Here is a 22,199-nt window from a genome sequence, read left to right as displayed (position 1 = left end):
ACAGTTTAAGGACAGAGCAATAAAAACCATTTACCCCCGAAGTAGGAACAAATCATAGTGTTAATGGCTCACGCCATCAGTTGGATGTATCTGTGTTGTAATCATTACACAGCCGCTGTAATAAGAAGCAGTGGTTGATAGCATGGATTGTAACACTTCTGGGAGAAGCAGAGGACAGACCACCTGAATGGGAACTGTTTAAACCTAACTCCAATCATGGGATGCCTTCTCTGGTGTCCCCTTGAGGTATTGAAGGTTGAACCCCAGGCCTTACATGCTAGGCAAATATTCTCCCACTGAGCTACACCCCAGCACAAAATGTCCTTTCTTATAGGACATTATCTGCAAGGCTTGAGCTGTAAGGCAAGTTGAAATCAATGTACAGTGATTGAAATGATACAAAACCTTGTCTTAGATAGGACCAGAAAAACTCTCTCCATATTTGGAAATATACTTGAGTAACTTCTGAATAACCGTAGTAGTGAAAATTTCCTAATAAATGAAGCATATTTCCCTTGACACTCTATGGGACACAGCGCTGGTATCTAGCAGGACCTATTCCCAGCCATCTCTGGATGGTGGAGTCCAAAGGTTGAATAGTATGCTAGAAGTCAAAATTAAAAATGAAGCAAAACTTTATATAACTTTTGAGTTAGACTAACAGTTGACACATACTGTGGTACTCTTTAGGTAATACAAAGGAACATGGGGCTAGAGAGACGGATCAGCAGTTAAGAGCTCTGGCTTCCCATCCAGAGGACCTGAGTTCCATTCCCGGCTCAGTTTCCTGTAACTCCAGTCCCAGGGGATTCAAGGCCCTCTTCTGACCTCCACAGACACTGCACACGTGGTACAGACACACATCAGGAGAGAAGACCACATACATAACATAAGAACAAATCTTACAAAGAGAAGGGAGTGGCTGGGAGTAGGGGCGAATGTTGGCAATGCGGTCTCCATCAAGAGGCTCAGCCGGGCAAGGCCCTCGCCGCCAGCTGACAGGCTGAGCTCCATCCCCAGGACCCACGAGTGGGAGAAGACAGCTCCCTCCTACAAGCTGTCCTGTGACCTGAACGTGCACACGATGGCGTGAAAGCCCTCCCCACACAACTAAATGGATAAGAATAAACACAAACACATGAATGACTCTGCCGCTGGTAGACCTCATGTAACTGGGTCTTATTTAGTTTTAAATCTAACTTGATAGTCGCTGCTATGCTATTGATGGAGCTAGACTCATGCCTGCTATCTCATCTTTTGATTTCCTTTGTATAGTGAAAATTTTCTAAAGTAACATTTTAATATTTTCTTAATTTACTAAAATATGAATTTCTTATTTTATTTCATTAGTGGTTACTCCCAGGCTTACCATGCCTTTTGTCATCGAGTTTGTTTTTTAACAGAGTCTCACGTAGGCCAGGCTGGCCTCATCCTGTTATGCAGGTGGCCTTAAACACTGGTCCTCTTGCCCCCACTTTCTGAGTGCTGGGATCACGGGCACACGGTATGTCATGCCTCATTCCATACGTGTCTTCACTTCAAAAACTCAGGCCTGAGGAGGAGGCTCAGCTGGTGGAATGCTTGCCTGGCAAGCCTGGACACGCAAGTTCACTGCACAGCACACATCCGGAAGCCTGGTCGGTGGGGCATGCTCTTTACCCCAGTGCTGGGAAGGCGGAGACAGAAGGCTCCCCGGGCCTCACTGGCCCACAAACCTGACCAACTTAGCAATCCCAGGCCAGTAAGACATAAGAAAAGAAACAGACGTGCACGTATACATCTGTGTCCCTGTACTGAAACAAATGCACACGCACGTAAACACATGCACTCAAAACAAGGCAAGACTCAAACAGAGCGTCAAATGTATAGTGTCCTAATTCCAGTAAGACAGAAATTTACTTTCTGCGACTTTGTAACATACATTACAAGCTGTAAATATTTTTATAGCTATAATTTTATATAATTGCTAGTTTTGTAACAATGCTGAGGGGAAATGCAAGTATTTATCTGCATTTTCTTGTTACATCAGCCTTCTTGTTGAATTACAGTATCTGTGAATGTGAGTTATCATTTGGTGTCACTTCCGTAGCTCAACACAGTTTTAATCCCACACCAGCAGTGGTGATTATATATGTGTATCAATGTCATAGCCCATGATATGAGTATTTGCATGTGTATGTCAGTTAAATTGATTTTCTAGTCAGTTGAGAAGACAGGAGAGGAATCACATCTATGTTATTCTGTTACTACATGATTACATTTTCTCAAGTCGTGTGACTGTGTGCACATGTGAGTATGTATGTGTGTATTACTTAGGATCACTTGCCTTCAGCATAAATAACCTCATTATTTCTTGTATGGCAAGCCAGCAAACCACAAATTTTCTCAGATTTTGTTTCCTTGACAATGCCCCGTTTCTCTTTATCTATTTATCTACCCCCCATCCCCTATCTCTTTTAAAGAGACTCTCACCATGGAGCTCTCGCTGGCCTGGAGCCTGTTATGTAAACCAAGCTGACCTTGAGCTCACAGAAATCTTTCTGCCTGTGCCTCCCAAAGCTGAGACTAAAGGCATGACCATCTTTGTGTTTAAGTGATAACTTTGTGACGTTGAGCATATTTGGTTGGGAGTTACTTCTTTGAACACTTGAATAGACTTTCTGCGGTTTGTGGTTTCACTCCCATGACTTCCAGTCATTCACATTGTTGACAGATTGATATTTCTATGTCACAAAACACGCCCAGTTAATGTCTTACTTAAGATACCTAACAATGCCCCCTTTCTACAGAGTTGACAGGGGCCTTCGTAGGCAGCCGTGGGTCCTCCCCATCTATTCTCCCTGCTTGTGTCGGACCCATCTCTCCTCACGTCGAATGACTCACAGCCCAGTCTTGCCTGGGTGCTTACCTCAACAGCTCACTCTGCCTGGAAGCCACTGGCCCCACCCACTCCTGCCTGGGAAACTCCCACGCAGCTCTCACAGAGGGCTGGGTGTGGTCTTCACTTCTGCTGGGGACTCTTTCCTGATAGCTTTGTCAGACCACCTGTTCCCTCTTTGATCTGGCTCCCTGAAAGCCCTGCTGTCTCCCACGAGGGCGCTCTTGCCCTTGAACCTCTGCTAGTCATTTATCTACGGATCTGTAGGATGATTTATGAGTGTGTATTGGGTGACAGAATCACGCTTCTTTTCCCTTTCAGTTTGGTAACTCTGTGAAGTGAGTACAGTTTCTGCCTCTATTTTGCAGGTAAAGAAATGGAGCGGTTGCCTGATGGTTGCTGGTCAACTTGAGGTAAACTCTAGGGCTCCCTCGCTGCTGCTCACACGTCTTGTTTGCCTGGTGTATGCTACACTGGGGACTGAACTCCGGGTCTCTCGCGTGCCGTCGGAGTGCAGAGGGCTGAACTCAGGGCTCACACTAGGCGAGGTGGTGCACCACGTCTCAGCCATGACCTCAGTCATGCTACACACGCTTAGCTGGAAATGGCACCTTCTTCGGAGTTCCAGGATTCCCATGGCAATCCTAGGATGAACTCATATCCAGTAACTCGGTCTAATGAAGTGATTTCTTAATGAGTTGTTTTATTTTAAGACGATCACAAGTAACTTTAATTTTACTTTACTATTCCTACTTTTTCCACTTACTATTTATCTCTCTACAGCAACTAACCATAACATCTTTAAGTGAGAATGTTTCCCAGTAGTGCGGGGGCATCCAGACTGGGAAATGTGTCCTTTACACCCCCAGCCTACCATGTAGACAGCCTGTGTCCTCACTGCCAGTGCGAAGGAAAGGGGGCTGGGATATGCAAATCAGTCAAAAAATTTAGCCACCAACACCCAGCTAAATTTTTCTTTTTAGAAGAATGAAGTATTGAATAAATTCCCGCCAGCCATCTCAAATCCTGAGGCAACCACAATAATGAAAGCCTCATGTTAAGAATGTGGATGGCAGCTGGGCTGTGGTGACACACGCCTTTAATCCCAGCACTCGGGAGGCAGAGGCTGGCGGATCTCTGTGAGTTCGAGACCAGCCTGGTGTACAAGAGTTAGTTCCAGGACAGCCTCTAAAGTCACAGAGAAACCCTGTCTCAAAAAACCAAAAAACCAAAAACCAAACCAAAACAAAGGCACGTAGATGACTCGGTGTGTAAGGGCACTTGCTGCTGCTCCTGGCACCCTGAGTGGAGTCTCCAGGACCCCTCCGTGGAAAGGACTGATCTCCACAGACTGCCCTCTGACCTCCCTGTGTGCGCTGCAGTGTGCACCTACCCTCTGTAGAAAATAAATAAAAGTGAAACAAAACATATGGGGACAAAATGTTTGAAGAAACTTGGATCCTAGTGACCATAGAGTCACCATGCAGCTGGAGTTCGCTCCAGCTGTTTGATGTACATGAAAAAAAAGCATTAGGTGGTCCTAGGGTGGGGGCTGGGTGGGTATCCCTGTTACCTGCAACTGACCATGCTTTCCAAGCAGCGTACGGGTGGGTTAGTATGACAGTTGCCATGCGTGCGTAAGGCTTTGGACAGTTTTACTAACAGGGCTGGCAATAGTTATTGTGTTCATCCTGAACTTTTCAGTTGTAGGTCAGTTTTTTTATTTAACTCTTTAGTACACATGGCATAGCATAAGTCAGCAGGTTCCCGTCACGCATACCTGTGTCTATGCTTTGGCAACTGCAGTAATTTCAGCTAATGCCAGGCTTCCAACAGTTTAGAAGGAAGTCCCTTTCATCTGCTCTTTGACGTCTTTGCTGCCCAGAGGGATACCGAGGTTAAATTAATCATTTTTATTTTGTTTTGTTTCCCTGTGTAGCCCTGGCTGTCCTGGAACTCATTCTGTGGGCCAGGCTGTCCTGGAACTCACCTTACTCTGCCTCCTGAGTAAGTTTAAAGGTGGTGCCACCACCGCCTGGCAAATTAATCATGTGTTAATGACCACAGATTTAAAAGTAGCTACTTGTCAGTTATGCTGTTTGTTTGTTTTTTAATCGATGAAGACTGTCACTTTCGGAGCTCTAGCCCCTATGCTGGGTGTCTGAACTCATCATCCACCTAACACCCTGGAAGATGGTTTCTTTCCCTAATGTTAAATTTAAATTAGTGTCCCAGATCAACTGGTAAGGGATTCTCCTAATGCAGATTACTGAAGACTCTTCCCTGGGCTGGCAGAAGGCTCAGCAGACAGAAGCCCCGCTTAACACTAGAGTTAAATCCCTGGGACTCCCATGTTGGAAGGGGACTAGTGGACTTGAGCTGTCCTCTGACCTCTACATGGTGCCGCGGCATGTGCAAGTCCCAATAAATATAAATAATAAACAGACAAGCAATGCTCTTCCCTCATAGATAGTCATGGAGATCCAGCCCCTACCGACCGAGTAGCTCTCCTTCCCTAATCTCCAGCTCAGAGAGGATTAGAGACCTCTGCCCTCACCCAACCTCCATTCACGTGCTTTTCAAAGCATGGCGGTGAGTCACGGGCTAACAGGAAGAGAGACTGTGGTACTGCAGTAATCGCTCCAATGACACCAGGCCCCGAACACTGAGAAACAGGTTGAACAACCATCCTCACGTGTACTCCCCCACCCCTGCTCATACAGGCACCTCTCCCCCTGGTGCACGGAAGATCCGCCATGGAAATCGGGTTACTTGCCCACTGGCCTTGCCAGCAGAGTGCTGGTCTTAGAGGAAACCTGCAGACATACTCTGACCTGAAGATACTGATGTGGCCTTCGATAGATTTCAGGAGCGTGTTTCAGATAAAAAGTTCCTAGAGAAAAGGAGCTGGAATAGTGGCGTAGGCTGGGCCTGCAGTCACTGTTCTCTCAGGAGCTACAGTTCTTAGAGTAGTGCGTCCAGGTCTCCCCATGCTGACAGGAGTCAGCGGGGCCATAAATTAATAATAATAAATCCTCATGAAGGATGTGTGTGCTCTAATTGCGTTTCTTTTGTTCAGATTGAAAGGGAAAGTATCAGTCAGGTGAGGAAAGAGAAGAAAGGGGTATGTTGTTGTTGTTTTTGTCAATTTCTTTTGCAAATGATTATTAAGAGAGACAACATAAAATGATGCCAGGGGTAGAGGCACACACCTTTAATCACAGTACTTGAGAGGTGGAGGCAGGAGGATCACTGAGTTGGAGGCCATCCTGGTCTACAGAATGAGTTCCAGGGCAGCCAGGGCTACACACATAGACATTCTGTCTCTAAAGACCAAAGCAAGCTAAACGAGAGATGGACAGATAGGTGATAGATGACAGATAGATGACAGATGACAGATACAGAGATAGGTTAGAGGACAGATGACATAAAGTGAAACAGAAGCTCTCTCTACAAAGCTGGGCTCTGCTGCCCTGATTTCCCTCAGGGCCTCACGGTGTTTGTCACAACCACCTGCTTAGAACCTGCTTTTGCTTCTTGTCTGGTGTTCATGGAAATGAGCAGCAACACATGGAGAGTGGGAGCAGGGGTGGTGGTGTGGGTTAGGGTGGTCTTTGAGGGTGCTTGGTGGAGACTCTCAATCAGTTCTGCCAATCAATTAAAGGCAGAGCTGTAGTAGGCAGCTGTGGTGCGGCCCCATGTGCAGTGGCTGCATGCTAGGTCAGGCCTTACCCAGATCTGCTCATTTTAGACCCTGCAGGACAGCCATGGGATTATACACAGTTCCCTCCTCTGTGACCACCTCCACGGTGGCCACCTCCTCTGTGACCACCTCCACGGTGGCCACCTCCTCTGTGACCACCTCCACGGTGGCCACCTCCTCTGTGACCACCTCCACGGTGGCCACCTCCTCTGTGACCACCTCCTCTGTGACCACCTCCACGGTGGCCACCTCCTCTGTGACTACCTCCTCTGTGACCACCTCCACGGTGGCCACCTCCTCTGTGACCACCTCCTCTGTTATCACCTCCACGGTGGCCACCTCCTCTGTGACCACCTCCTCTGTGACCACCTCCTCTGTGACCACCTCCTCTGTGGCCACCTCCTCTGTGACCACCTCCTCTGTTATCACCTCCACGGTGGCCACCTCCTCTGTGGCCACCTCCTCTGTGACCACCTCCTCTGTTATCACCTCCACGGTGGCCACCTCCTCTGTGGCCACCTCCTCTGTGACCACCTCCTCTGTGACCACCTCCTCTGTGACCACCTCCTCTGTTATCACCTCCACGGTGGCCACCTCCTCTGTGACCACCTCCTCTGTTATCACCTCCACGGTGGCCACCTCCTCTGTGACCACCTCCTCTGTGACCACGTCCTCTGTGACCACCTCCACGGTGGCCACCTCCTCTGTGACTACCTCCTCTGTGACCACCTCCTCTGTTATCACCTCCACGGTGACCACCTCCTCTGTGGCCACCTCCTCTGTGACCACCTCCTCTGTGGCCACCTCCTCTGTGACCACCTCCTCTGTGACCACCTCCATGGTGGCCACTTCCATTTTTGCCTCAAATCACAAAGATTTCTATGATCACTTGTGATGAAGGAATCTGTTCCCCCTCAGGCATTTCTGTATGGTGGCGATGAACCTAGAGACAGCATCTCCACTGGGGCAAAGTTAGTGAATTCACAGAAATATTAGGATGCTGGTCCTAGAAACAACCAGATGGTTGACTGCAGCTCTGTGTCTTCAAGACCGCCCTGAGGTCAAGAAGCCAGCAGACGGCTGTCAAGTCGCCCGTCCTACATTTTGCAGAAGATTTTTTTTCCTCCCCATCAGTCATATGGGGAAAATTAAGGCATAAGACCTCACCTGTAGTATTCGTCTCCCACAAAGAAAAGGGTCTTTTGAGGCTTCCTGAGGTAGACCGCAGCGTCTATTCGCTGCACATGCCTTGGGAACCCGAAGTCGTAAATTATCCGGGGAGGGCCTTGCATCTGGAATCCTCGTGTGATCCAGTAGTGGGGACCTAGAAACAAAGGATAGAGTCTACAGCCATTCGGTAACACTCACCAAGTGGCTTCACTCACGAAGACACTATTCTGGATGTAAACGGGGCTACTACATGTGGATTTAAATATCTAGTTACTCAATTTGAATAGTAGTGGATTTCAAACTTCCCTGGAGGCAAGGCTACATTTATGCCCTGAGAAAGCAGTAATATCGATACATTTGTTTCTTGTTACACTTCACACCTTTATGTTTGCAACATAATTTTTATCTATAATTTCCCCTCACCTTCATATAAGCACAAGGAGAGGAGACAAGTGACATCTAATGACGTTTTTTCCCTTAACAACAGTTTTATATATCAGCGAGGCTTAGCAGTCCGTGTGTTCCAGGTAGCTTTGCTTGGCTGTCTATTGCTGAGACATGCACTTAAGACTGGTGCTATTCCAATCACCTTGCAGATGAGAAATGAAATCTCATGGCCGTTGGAAATGTCTCAGCGTTATTTAAATAGTGAATGACTGAAGCCACAGATTGGATTCCTGTGGGTTTGTCTCCTGAAAACACAGGAGTTTGTGTCCCACCGGCTGCTCTAAGCATGACTTTGTAGTAAAGATTTCAATTAATGTTAAAGGATCTCATTAGAGTGTGCCATGCTGTTCTTAACAGAGAGGCTTCCTAGCCCTGGCCGTGTAACATAGTGCCTACTAAACTCCAAGGCTGGTCCTGGGGACAGCTGTAGCTACTGCCATTCCTTCCATGGCTACAAGAATGTGGGGTGACATCTAGTACCCAACCTGAGGAGGAGCAAGTGATACTGCCCAAAACCACCACGTGACACAGGTGTGGCGCCGAGGCCCTGGCGTGTCTCTCTTTGAGGGATCTGCAGATACCTTTGAAGAAGAAAGCAATGCCCCGCTCGGCCACTTCATAAGCCGCATCCACATTGGACATGAGCTGTGGGAAGGAGCTGGTGATGGTGTTGGGTCGAATCCCTGCTGCCAAGTGCACCTGCCTTCTCCAGAAAATCCTATTGGGTGGGGCAGAAGAAATCAACGTCAAGGATTGGTTGAGATCTTAGATTGCAGAGACTAAGGCAATACTATGAGCCACATGGCAGAGGACACTGTGAAATCCCCAATGCCTGTTGCTGTGTTTTAGGGAGTAACACATTGCACTACTACTACTACTATCTCTATTATTATTAGTTTTGAGACAGTCTCATGAATTCCCGGCTGGCCGCAAGCTCATTAAGGATGGCTTTAAATATCTGATGCTCGGGTGTCCCCCTCCTGTGTGCTGGGCTCCAGGGGTGTGCTGTCATGTTTGGTTTTCACCCTATAACCTTAGAAACATTCCTTCTTTCTCATTGTGTTGGCACCTCTGAGACTTCACCTATGATCACGACGTAGACCGCAGAGCAGTGGGCTATTCCTTAAACACACACCCTCACTCCCAGAGATCACTACAAACAGATTTCTTAAACACACACCCTCACTCCCAGAGATCATTACAAACAGATTTCTCCTTTGTTTATTCTGATATTTCCAGAGCTAAAATTCCAAAAGGACTAGGCAAAAATGAAAGTCTGCTTGTCCTCTGAAGGACACATATGGATAACTGTCGTGCACAGCAGGGCAGGGTAAGGAGGGCAGACAGCCAGGGTGTGGCTTTGGAGCTTTCCCTAGGCGTTAGATCTTAATTCTCATATCCAGTCAGTCTTGATTTAAGCTATTCCAGACATTGGGAGGGCTAACCTGAAGCAGAGTAGTCAGTCATTCTAATGCAAATATCTGTGCCTCAGGGAACACAAATTTTGATGATATGTGGTTACAATGCCGGTTGTCATAGCTGAGGCCTGGAAGTGCTCTCAGACACTTAGAGTGGCTCACAACATCAGTAACTGTTTTAAAGAGTCCTGTTACAATGTGCATATTCCATGCAGTGCTATGCTCTATATGGTGCTATTATGTAAATTGTCACAAAAACTTTTCATAAGCTAGTGGGTGAAGAAAACTTATGCTTGGAAGATAATAAGACAACAGAACGTTGATTCAGCGTATTAAAGCAAAAGACAAATTAAAGTTGAACCACAATTTAAATGGAACTTCCTCCAATCTAGAGACTTGTTGGCTGAGACAGGTTAGGATGTGCAGGAACTGTACCAGATGGATGTCAACAGTCCGTAATCTAATCTCCGATAAGGATGGGAAAGCAGTAGGATCTGATGTCACCTGCCAGCTGATATTTACTGCCACTATTTGTCTTCGTGTACCTGATAGCGATCATAATCAAGATTCAATAAACATTTGTCAGCTGATACCAGAGGGTTGAACAGAACACATTAGATCAATGAATTTCAGAGTTCACCAAGGGTGCACTTCCTGTTACCAGAACTCTAACTAATGCAGTAAACTTGAGATTAGCTTGCTGATAGCCTCCCTGGAGCAGGCAGGATCATGCCTTACTATATCCTGGTGCATCTGACCCACGCTGGTTGACCTCTGTTCCTTTTTATTGTTTGCTTTTCCTGGGAATTCAATTCTGGATCTTGCTAAATCATAGAGCTGCCCCCCGGGCTGAATGTTTTCTCTTAAAAATTTCCCCCATGTGTGACTGTTTTACTTCTGAGAAAGATTTAAGATACCCAGGTATACAGGTATATGGGCATATAGAATACCTATACAAATTAAACATTCACTGAAGATAAATCACAAAGATTCTATCTTAATTTTCAATTTGTTTGGCATGCACCTAATTTTTTTTAACTGCTTACTAATGATGAAAGCAAATCTGCCCTCCAAAGAGATGCTCAGACTGTCTAACGAAGGACGGTCCAAAGATACATTGATTTGCTACTTCCATGGGAGGGATGACTCTAGGAACATATTACATAGCATTGTTTTCCATGAACTATTATGAGATCATAAAACGCTGTGTGTACCACAACAACAGAAATTCAACAGTCTCAAATCTGAGTGAAGGCACCAGGCCAGGCCAGGTCCATCAGCATCCCATGCTGAGATGCCAGGCCCACTGTAAGGTGTTCATGTTGTTTGTCCAGAATCAAGGATGTACTGAAATTACTCAATATAACATGGGTGAGGGTTGCCGGACACATGTGGGATTCAGTACATGTTTGGTTTTTAACTAAATTCTTGGTCACTGCCTGTTGAGAAACTTTTCACTGTCGACAAGCTGCCTCTACATTCATCCGTATGGTCATACCTCTCAGCTCAGAGCATTGTGACCGTCTCTGTCCCGATCCTGCCCAGGCGTGTTCACGTCCTCCCTTTCAGGAGTCGTCTTCTCCGTGTCTCACAGACTGTCACTGCAGTCCCACTCAGGAGCCCTTGTCCTCCACCCGTAACAGCCCCACACCCACCCGAGCCTGCCTCTCTGGTACCCTTCCCTATGTTCAGGAGGAAGAGGTGTCTCTCTCCTCTTTTGGAGGCTCCTAGTTGCTGACTGTCCTTTTGGGGTCAGAAAGTGTGGTACAAAGAGAGAAACAGGACACAGAAGACATGCAGACACGGGCTGCATCCAGGGAATAAACCAGGAGAAGTTAGGTAAGGCTATCAGAGGAGGCGGGCCATGGCGGGAAACCTCGTTTCAGTAACAAAGGGAAACAAGGACCTTAGCTGAGCAGTAGCAGGGGTGGGGGTGGGGGAATGGGTGGACGTTTCAGACTGTACCCTGGGGCATGGCCATACTCAGGGGAGCTCTCACATTCCAGTCGCTTGCTGGACTGCAACCATGGCTTAAGAGCTTTGGAAATCTGCACTGTACTTCCAGTAATGGACACTTCAAAGGGCAGAGACAAGGAGAAGGGAGTTTAAAGTTGCCCACCGGCGGAGGAAGGGGAGGGGATGGGGAAACCCTCTCGCCTTGGCATTCAGCCAGAGCCGTTGAGTGACACCATTTTCAAATGGTGGCCTGGCCACCCTAGAGGAAACAGACCCTGCTGGAACCACATACGTCCGTAGGACCCAGAGCAACTGCGTGGCCAGCCGCATGCCTCTAGACAACCAGGAAGAAAGCTTTGAGTGTGAGCATACCGTATTCAGTGAGGAGGTCTGATCACAGCTCAGGTGACCAGACTCTCAGCCCATCGAGGGAAGGCGTGGCGAGGTGTGGGGTCAGAATGGTCAGCCAGGCTCGTGAAAGGCTGCCCAGGGCACGGGCAGCATCTGCCATCGGACCCGGGTAAACAGAGCTGGGACGATTTTAGGGAACCCGGTTATATTTCTGTACCTGTTTACCATTCCAGCCCTAGCCGGCAGCCTCATCTTCCCTGACCTTGCCTTGTTCCCCCCCTGCCCCTTCTCTGCCACCTGGGCACTAACCACCCCCTCACCCGCCGTTTCCCTACCAACTCTCTAATTTCTCAGGGCACACAGTATTTTTGGTCTCCTTTCCTTCCTAAAGTGGCTGACCGTGACGGAGCGACTGCATTGTAATTGACCTTTACTGCATTTCCAAAGCCAGGTTCCCGTGATAATGATTGTTTTGCAGCTAGAGCAGTGCTGCGGTTGAGCCTGGTGTGCGGAGCGCACGGGCTGAAGGTCTAGCTACGGAGAGAAGCGGTAACTTAACTCTATTACAGCTGGTGCCTCTGGGACATTGCCAGCACGTCCCCTAAAAGAATGGGGGGGGGTATAAAAGAAAGTGCTCCATAAACCCTGACAGGCACGTACGATTATTTGTATGAACATTTAAAAGACGTTTGATTCTACCAAGTTATTAATCGATGCCATGTAAAATTGAAAAGATTTACATGATCTCAAGAGAGCAGAGTGTGACTATGTAAGCTTTTAACACGGTGTTTACCAGGACAGGTAAGGCTCCTTCGAAACTTGTTTCTGAAAACTGTGAATTACGTACCATCACATCCGTGGGTGAGAAGGCATTCATTCTGGGGTTCACTAATCACATTGCTTCAGAGGCCGGAAAATCAACCATACATTGTCTAGTTCCCTGAAGCCATGAAAGTGGAGCTTATAATTCCCAGTGTGGGGAGTGGTGTGGGTTAAAATAGTCTAGAGTATAAATCAGAGCTCCAACAGTTTCCAGCCGTGTGAGGAGCAAGGGGACAAATCCTTCATTGGCCCCGACCCATGAGGACACGGCAGGGCTCATCCTCACGTAGAAGAGAGCTCCACAGTGACAGTCAGCGGTCTTGGAGCACCATCTGTCTTTTTGTCTGGGTTCTTATATACACGAAAACTAGTCTAAGCTAGCGCCCTGCCACGGCCTGCTTTCCTCCATCCCTCACCCCTGCACTCAGCTCTGCCTCCTGAACTCGTCCTCACCCCTCCACACCTCACCCCTGCGCACAGCTCTGCCTCCTGAACACGTCCTCACCCCTGCACTCAGCTCTACCTCCTGAACATATCCTCACCCCTGCACACAGCTCTGCCTCCTGAACACGTCCTCACCCCTGCACTCAGCTCTACCTCCTGAACATATCCTCACCCCTGCACACAGCTCTGCCTCCTGAACACGTCCTCACCCCTGCACACCTCACCCCTGCACACCTCACCCCTGCGCACAGCTCTGCCTCCTGAACACGTCCTCACCCCTGCGCACAGCTCTGCCTCCTGAACAGTCCTCACCCCTGCACACAGCTCTGCCTCCTGAACACGTCCTTACCCCTGCACACCTCACCCCTGCGCACAGCTCTGCCTCCTGAACACGTCCTCACCCCTGCACACAGCTCTGCCTCCTGAGCTTCTGCCTTGCAATGACGAAGAAAATCGCGACAGTTTCCAGTAGCCTGGCTCACCTCAAAACTCATTATATAGTCAAGTACATCCTTGACTTTCTGACCCTCCTGACACTACTTCCTAGGGCTGGGGTTGTAGATGTGGACCACCCTGCCCCGTTTACAAGGTCCTGGGAATTAAACCCAGGGCCTCGTGCATGGCAGGCAAACACTCTACAGCCGAGCTGCAGCACCCTTGCCCTGGAAATGCTTTTTGAACGATTTCTCTCACGAGGTGTGCCAAGGAGATCTGCTTCTGAAACTTTTGAGAGTATGTGGACTCATTAGACACTTTGAGTACCTTTTCCAATGAAGAAAAAAGTTACACACGTATTCCTGGGATCCTCTGTCTATTCCGGTACTATTAAAGTTCCTCTTCAGTAAAGGAGAGAATACGGGTGAATGTTGCCATGTTTGTTTTCCTCCGTGGAGTCATGGAGGTATCATGAAGATGACTGTGAGACTCTTTCAGAAGCCAGAGTATGGGGACAGAAGATATCTATGATGACAGCTGACTGACACTGAAATACCTGGAGGCCTTGAAAATGGGTTTAGAGAGGGCTTTTCCTTAGAATTACCTGTCTATGCATGTGTCCATTTGATCACCCATCTACTCATCTATTTATTCATCCATCCACCCACCCATCATCTTTCCATTCATGCATGCATTCACCCATCCGCTCATTTGTTCACTAGCTAATTGTCATTCATCAAACACTGACTGAACCTTCTACTGTTCCTCTCACTAGGCACATAACAACAAACAGTAACCCAATACACGTGGGCTGATGCCTAGGGGGACCAAGTTGCTACCTTTCAGCTACTTTCTTTAACAGTACCCTGGGGGTTCTAACCCTGCCAGGACAAATACTGCAGCTGTTAGCAAAGCACCCAGACCCCATGCACAGTTGTTCGCACGGTTGTGCGTCTCCCAAGACCACACGTCTACCCTGCTTCCACCCAAGGTAGCATTTCTGCAGCGTCCTCAGCCATGGAGACTGATGCTGGGTGGCTTGGTAGGCCTGGGCATCTCGGGCTCACCTGCCCTTGAAGAGCAGAAGCTCCTTTCCCAGCATGGTCACCGCATCAAAGGATGAGCTGGTGTCGCAGAGGTCGGGGAAGGACGGCTTGTGAGGTGGGATATGGGGCACGGTCGGCTTTCCTGGGAACGTCTTCCTGGGTCCTAGGTGTAAAATGATGCCGGCAGTTCAGAGCACGCACACTTGTACTTTTGAGCACCCTAGAAGTCTGCACACATTCCCACTGCAGGCGGCAATGCCTTCCTTCAGGAAATGGCTATCGATGGCAGGCAGATCTGGGTTTGAATCTCAGTGTCTCTAGCTGTTATTTGTGTGGTATAAGACAAGTAATTTAACTGATGCTTGGCTGCGTCAGTTGTACTAGTAAGATCTACCTGAGAATATTGTGTGAAATTTAATAGCCAAAAACCACTGTTAGAGTTGATGACTACTAGAAAGTCAGTTTTGTGTGGGTGTGGACTTCAGTGGGTCAAATGTGCTCCAGTATATGCAGTACAATTTGGACTTGGTGGGTTGTGAAAAAAGATGGCATGGAGTTAGGAGGAGGCTTTGGAGCCCCAGTGAATATGGGAGGAGATAGGGGGGGTGTGGGAAGCAAATATAATCAAAAGGCATTGTAAACATATGTGAAATTCTCCAAGAATTAATAGAAATATTATTTAAGAAGTGCTTGATATTTATTTACTGTTACACATAACCAATTTGGTAACTAAAGATGTCTTAGGATCCTATTGCTTTTAACCTTCAAAACTCAGTTATGAGTTCATACAACCATGTCATGAAAAGGACATGTATGACAAGTGTAAGATGGTGTCATAAGTAGCAGATTGTCTGTATGGTCGAGTGGTAGAGTTACTAACATCCTTATTGCTGTTTTTAGGGCACTAAGACCACTTATCTGTAAGTGTGTGTGTACTATAAATTATAATCCCTGTCTTCATCTTCCAATGCATAATTTTTCATCTGCTTTGGAAAATTAGACAAATGGACCATTTTCCTTGACTTTTCAGGGCCAGAATGCTCTGAAGGAAAGAAAACATGGCAGTGCTTTCAGCTGGTGTATGCTCTTCCCAGGGAGGTGTGGCTCTAGCTTCCTCTCCCTAAGCAGCTAACTCTTGGGAAAATGCACTTTCTGTAACCTGGAGGCGGAATGCCTGTCCCTCTCGGGGTCAGAGAGAGTGGAGAGCTCATACCGTATAATGCTTGAATTCCTTTCACATCATCTTTGGGGAGATGAAACCTGTAGGGGTTCTGGTACTTGTAAGTTGGGTACATAAGTGCTGATGGATCTGTGGAGTGGCCCAGGCCCAGAGCATGGCCAAATTCATGAGCAGCGACGGTGAATAAGTTGAACCCTAGACAACATGGAGAAAAAGCATCAACACGGTTTTGTTTCCATCATTTTGTCACACAGGAGAATTTGTGCCTGTAGCACAGTCCTCTCTCGGTTTCATAACTGGATTCAAAGGTTGGTAGGTTAGCCTGGCACTTGGCTTTCTGTCTCCCATTGTCAGCGATGAGTGGCAGAGGGATAACAAAGGGTCTTGTAGCCAGTAGTGGCGAAAATTTATAGTAATGCATAGCTTTGGATCCTAAGTACTTGAATCACTTCCTGCTATTACAGCTTACTCCCCCTTCATATTATACATTTTTAATGATAAAAAGTCACTGAATAGAAATTGAACATAGTACAATGCAGCCAAACTATCTTCTGTTCTACGCAAATTAAGGGCTTACACATAAAGCTGAATTCAGTTACAAGAAGGTTAGCTCACTGCTTTAAAATAAACCTGTTTTCATACAACTCAGTGTTATACACATTTAATATTCTAATCAATGCTGTGGGGAAACCAGGTTCAGAGAGCTGAAATAACTCACCCATGGTTACAGTTAACAATGGGTGGACCCAGGAATTGAGATTTTAATTTAACTGACATCAAAGTTGGAATTCTAACGACTATACCTAACTGCGTGTGGTGTACCAGCTTCCTCTTTCATTCATGTCTCACCCTTCCAGATGACCCATGTGCCATTCTGGGAACTTTACACCTTCCCCCATCATAGTCCTCGGGAGAGTGCTAATTCATTTCCTGGGGTCATCTTTAAATATAGTCCATTTCCACATACAGGCGGGAAGCCATGAATCTTGTACACCTGAATGAGAGGTAAGCTCTCATTGGGCTGGGACAGGTTCTGTAGATTAGATGCCAAGAAGCAGGGAGCCTGCTAGTCTACAGCATCAGCGTGGTAGGGAGGGGCGTCCCCTATGTGTTCCCTTCTGGATTTTTGGCTTACTTGTTTTTCCTAGCCAGCCCCCCTAATTAAAGGGCGGCTTGGGACGTTGAACCTCAAGGTGTCATGATGGAGGCCCAGAAGAAGGTACAATAGTTTCCAGGCTATGGTGAATTGTGCATATATACCATTCATCCCCATAGTCCACTTCTCAGCGTTGTCGAAGTGTGTGTCTCCTCCCAGGCCTTCTCCAGGTGCAAATGCATGGGCCAGAGTCCCTCGAGGCCCATCAAACGGGTAGGAATCCCCGTGATCTAAGCAGGAAGTATCAATCAGATTAAGGCGTAATAATTCTGGGGGGAGGGGGTCACAGGAGGTCTCAACAGCCTTGACCCTTAAATGCACTTTCAACATTCATCTTTTAAAGATCTATTTTTAATATGAGTGTGTGTGTGTGTGTGTGTGTGTGTGTGTGTGTGTCTCCCTGAAAGGTTATGTGCACATGAGTGCAGTGCCCAAGGAGGCCAGAAGAGGGCGTCAGGTCTCCCTGGAGCTGGAGTTACAGCACAGATGCTCTTACCTGCCAAGACATGTCTCTAGCACTAATATTCAGTCTAACTACATATAAGGTCATAGGCCAAGGAACTGAAAAATAAAAATATTATTTTATACTTCAAAGAGGCGTTGCAAACAGTTAAGCATCGTTGTAGTTTTTTTTTTTTAATCACAACACGCAGTATATGGTAAGCACAGCTGATAGAAGAAGAAAGTTCTGAGGGACATTTGGTAGCAACCAGGCTCCCTGACAATATGAACCTGTAGGCAGAAAGAACTTTCAATGTTTGATTCCTCTGGGGGGGGTTTAGTAAACTGAATGTGTCCTTTCTGTTTGCATTACACCATGATTAAAGGGCCCAAGTATCTAAAGGAAATGTCGTTGTAATTTTGATACCTGGACATGTAAAGCTTACGGAAGTAGCGGTGGTCAGGAAAATCCTGGCCCCCAGAGCCTTCGGCCCTGGCACTCTGTCCTGTCACCTGCAGTGAAGGGTGTGTGGACTCCACGGAAGAGGAAGCGTCTGGGCACTCGGGTTCTCAGAGTTTTAGTGTATTTCGTTTTATTAATTGACTCACTGATTTTAAGCTTACTTAAGCTTTTGTGTGCATGTGAGCGGCCACACTCCCTGTGACGTCGGGGTCAAAGGACAACGCGCAGGAGCTGATCTCTGCTTCCACCACACGGGCTTCTGGGGTCCACCCGGGGCTGTCTGGTTGGCTGCGTCACCTCACTGGCCCTGCCTATTTTAAAGCCAGCACCCACAAAGTCAGCAAACTATTTCTCAGCTCTCAGGTGATGCAGCTTAATGAGGCCTGTGTGTTCTGAGATGCTGATGGCTGCCTGGTCTCTGGTCAGTGCTAGGGGCAGAGTACCAGCTTGAAAGATAGTGTCACCAAACAGTTCCATGTCCCCGAACCTACCTGAGTTACACTGTCCTGCCTTTTCCCCAAGTGCCCTTGGATGCCTGGCAGGGACAGGACCTGCCGGTGGCCAGATCCCACTCAAGGCCATTTCATGACTCTCTTTACCTCCTCTCCCCTACCTCCTCGGCACATTCCCCACACCGACGCCACTGGAATAAACCCAGGGCTCAGAACGTCTCGGGCACGGAGCAACATTAGCTGGGCAGAGGGAGAGTCAGTGACATCCAACTTCACTGTTGGACGTTGAGGAAGGGGGAGTTTCAGGGGCTTCTTGCTTCATCTATTTTCTGCGTGCGTTTCTCTGCAAAGGGCTCAGAGCTTTACCAATCGTGTTCAAAGTCATGTTCTACTCTAGCAGGCTGTGTGAGAGATGGAGAAGCAGGCAGATAGAGGCAAGCTTCACAAGTACTTCCCAAAAGTAGTGTTCAAGCATGGGTAGGGCCTGAATGCTCCGTCTGTAGCTATCATTGGAGTCTGGGCTACCACAGTGTCCCTGGGGAACTGACTTCCTCAGCGAGACTCTATGTGGGAGAATCTTGGTCAGTATGGAGCCGGTGATAGAGGTGAACATTGTTATGGGAGTCTGGAGTCATCGGGTCCCCTAGCCAGTGGGAAAGCTAAGGCTGACAGAACCTGCCCTCTCCTGGGGCTGAGCCACAGTGAAAGTGCACCTCAGGGCGTCTGTCCGTTCCGCCTTCTGGAAACATGCTCATCTTTGCTACGGTCTTGGCTCTGCTCATCTCAATGCTGTACGATGGAACCCCATGCTAACCACTCCGTAAGTCTGCCAAAGGAGCCAGTTTGGGGTAAGTCTCCTTGTCGTTACAGACAGAATGTAACTGAAATAGTACAATACCTCCGGTTTCAAAAGATATCATGATATCTGCTTCCCCAGAGTTTATCCTAACGAAGTTCAGAGGGACAGCGGTACTCCAGGCACGCAGGGCCATCTCTACAGCCTTGTCCACCTCAGCAGGACTCATGGAAGGCGTATACTTAGAGACTCTGGACAAAGGAAAACAGATGTGTGTGCTTTAGTGACGGCTCCCAAACAGACACAGGGATGGAAAACCCAGGCTGCTCACCGGTGCAGGCCCGGGTCTCCATGGCACAGTTCTTTTCCTGAATCAGTAGTTGGTACTCTGCTTTGGAACATCTTGAATTGTCTAATGTCCAACAGAACAATATGGAGAGACCCAGAAGGCAGAGACAGCCCTGGGCTTCTGAAAGTTTAGTTTTCTTTGTTATTCGAAGGTTTGCCCCCTCAGTTTTTATCAAAGACCAGTGAGATTTCCCCGGGGTTGGGGATTGGCCTATGAGTGAGTGTGTGTGTGTGTATGTGAGAGAGAGAGTTTCTTTTAAAATTTACTTTTAAAAGGTTTACTTTTATGAGTATTGATGTTTTGTCTGTGCATAATGTGTGCAAAGCTGGAGGAATCCAGAAGAGAGCATCCATCCCTCTGGACCTGGAGTTGCAGATGGTTATGAGCTGCCTTGTGGGTACTGACAAGTGAACCTGGGTCTTCTGCAAAAGCCGCAGGTGCGCTGTGTTGCTTTCCTTGAAGAGGATGGGCTAGCCTAGAGCAGAAGGCTCACTGGGGTGAGAAGAGGGATGAGCACTCCAGGGAGCCCCGAGTGACAATGCACGAGAGCCTAGTGGTTTTGGACACGGGTGTGTGGACACAGAGTTGGTGGGTCCGGGTTCCTTGTGATCTGCAGCACAGAGGTTGGGGTTCTGCTGGCAGGAAAAGAAGGGCAGGGAGAGAGTTCCGCCCGGGACTCTGCGCCGGGCTGGAGTACCAGCTACGGAATGGGAGGCAGGTGTTGAGCAGCCAGCTTTGGAGGCAGATCCACACTCCCTTCCCTCTAGCCTGGGCTCCAGCGTCTTAAACAGTCGAGGTGCTTGGCAAATGGGAGAACAAAGGCTGTGGTGCAAGCGTCACTCCGGGACTTCAAGATCCACAACTGTCTAGCAAGCTCGTTGAGTGTGCTGGTTTAGTCCTGAAGTCTGTATTGTATTGTCGCAAGTACCTTAGATTATTCTCATGCAGGTGATATGATTTGAACCAGCATGCAAGACCCAAATCCTAGGACACCCAAAAGAAGGACCAAAAGAGAGGATGGAAAAATCACTCAGGTCTGGGCTATTTAATGATTTGTCATGACGACCTATGACGTAGGATCAGGTTAGATGGCACCTCGTTATTCCCTCTTGCTATAGGCAGAGCGGATGCATCCTGGAGTTGATGGTGTACCAAGGTGAGGCAGCCAAGATAAGAAGGATGGAGAAAAGAATAACGCCAGAGAAGAGAAAGTGGAAAAATCCTGACGCAGGGTCAAGATGGAAAACACATGAGCTGTTGGGAAACATTGGCAATGTTCTCTGAAGGCGTGCTCTGTTTGAGACAGGGCTCTAAGCACTGTTGTTTAATGTGGTGTGTTATCTAGCCCTCACAGTCCCGAGGCAGCCTGTAAGGATGGTAATCAAGGCTTGCAGCTTGGGGTTAGCAGGAGCCTCGTCCTGCTCTGCCTGCCTCCAAAGTTTGTGCGCCATCGTCTGTGTGTTTCCATTTTTAATCATCTGGCACTTGTTACAAGATGCTATTCCGACCTCCAGAAACTGTGAAGTACCAGGGCAGCTTCTAGGGGCTTGGAGAGGAGGCATCTTGCCAGGGAGCTTGTCTTGAAGTAAGGTTGCCTGGGTATTGAGAGCTATTTATCACCGAATGGTACACATCTCCAAGTGTGTGCAGTCACAGCCTCAAATTCTAGGACACGGGTGAAGACAATTATGAGAAGAGGTCATGAATCTGCTTTTTTGTTTTATGAAGGTCTTAAACTCTAGTTGTTTCTCAGTCTGTGCTTAATGTCTCACAGATGCCCCGTTGTTTTGATTTCTTTGTTCCGAGCGGCACCTTGTGGACCGGGAGTCTAATAGCAGTTAACAGAAGTCTCCCCCAAGTTCTCCATTCCTGTCTCTGATCACAGGGTCTGTCACAACGGTTTGACAGCCTACTTCACTAGGGAACACGACACTCCGCCTGCCTGGCTTGCTGGGTTCTGTATTGTAAATAGCGACTTCCTGTCAGGGAAGCCATATTGGCAACAGCCAAGAGGCCATTGTAGTGTGCAGAAACTAGTCAGCTAAACTTGTGAATCTAGGTGATGGCAACATTGGAAAAAGAGGAAGTAATATGTTTAGTCTATCTCTGTTTTAAAACACAATTTAATTGTAAAGTAAATCATTGGATATAGTCATTTCTTAGCACACAAAGCTCTTGGAACCATAACGACGGACCCCAGAATTCCAGCTCCTGGTATGGTAAGGAAGCTGTTCTGCTACAACCCTCTGCAGTCTGCAGCGGCCCAGCCTTCCTCATGTCCAGGTGTAATCCAGGTGGGCTGATCCCGGGACTGTAACCCGATCCGGGTCCTGGCCTTCCCAAGAACTAGCAAGTTCTCACTGCGCACACTGCCTGGGTTCCCACCACTCTCTTGCAGTTTCAGTAGGGCACTTGGGTATTGGGACTGAAGTGTCACTCAACATGACAGCCCATGTCACTCAGCTTGCTTGGCGGGTTTCTGCTTGGAAATGGCCCAGGTTCTACAAAACTCTGGTGTAGAACCACCCGACGCCACACACACACTAGGCCGATGTGAGACGCATGCACGGCAGCATCACCAACCTTCAAACTCCCTGAGGCTGAGGAGTGGGCACCTTGGCTGATGCTCTTTAGACTGGGCTAACCCTGAATAAGCTCTGAAGTAGATCAAGGAAGCCAGAGTGGGAAATTT

The 22,199-nt window shown here is 47.8% G+C and overlaps 1 protein-coding gene across 1 annotated transcript in view; it reads right to left on the bottom strand.

The window, feature by feature from the left end:
- Mmp20 (matrix metallopeptidase 20) overlaps positions 1 to 22,199 on the bottom strand; it is a 41,888-nt gene that overhangs the window by 9,576 nt on the left and 10,113 nt on the right. The window contains exons 3-8 of the mRNA XM_040734773.1: positions 19,261 to 19,409; positions 17,111 to 17,236; positions 15,884 to 16,045; positions 14,692 to 14,833; positions 8,780 to 8,916; positions 7,749 to 7,905 (exon numbers count right to left, since the gene is read on the bottom strand). Coding sequence (XP_040590707.1) covers positions 7,749 to 7,905; positions 8,780 to 8,916; positions 14,692 to 14,833; positions 15,884 to 16,045; positions 17,111 to 17,236; positions 19,261 to 19,409 — 873 coding nt within the window. The remainder of the gene's footprint in view (positions 1 to 7,748; positions 7,906 to 8,779; positions 8,917 to 14,691; positions 14,834 to 15,883; positions 16,046 to 17,110; positions 17,237 to 19,260; positions 19,410 to 22,199) is intronic.

The sequence above is a fragment of the Mesocricetus auratus genome, unplaced genomic scaffold, assembly GCF_017639785.1.
Source record: "Mesocricetus auratus isolate SY011 unplaced genomic scaffold, BCM_Maur_2.0 Super-Scaffold_100040, whole genome shotgun sequence".
NCBI classification, from domain to species: domain Eukaryota; kingdom Metazoa; phylum Chordata; class Mammalia; order Rodentia; family Cricetidae; genus Mesocricetus; species Mesocricetus auratus.
The sequence above is the reverse complement of the archived record's forward strand: the minus strand, read 5'-3'. Positions and strand labels throughout refer to the sequence as shown.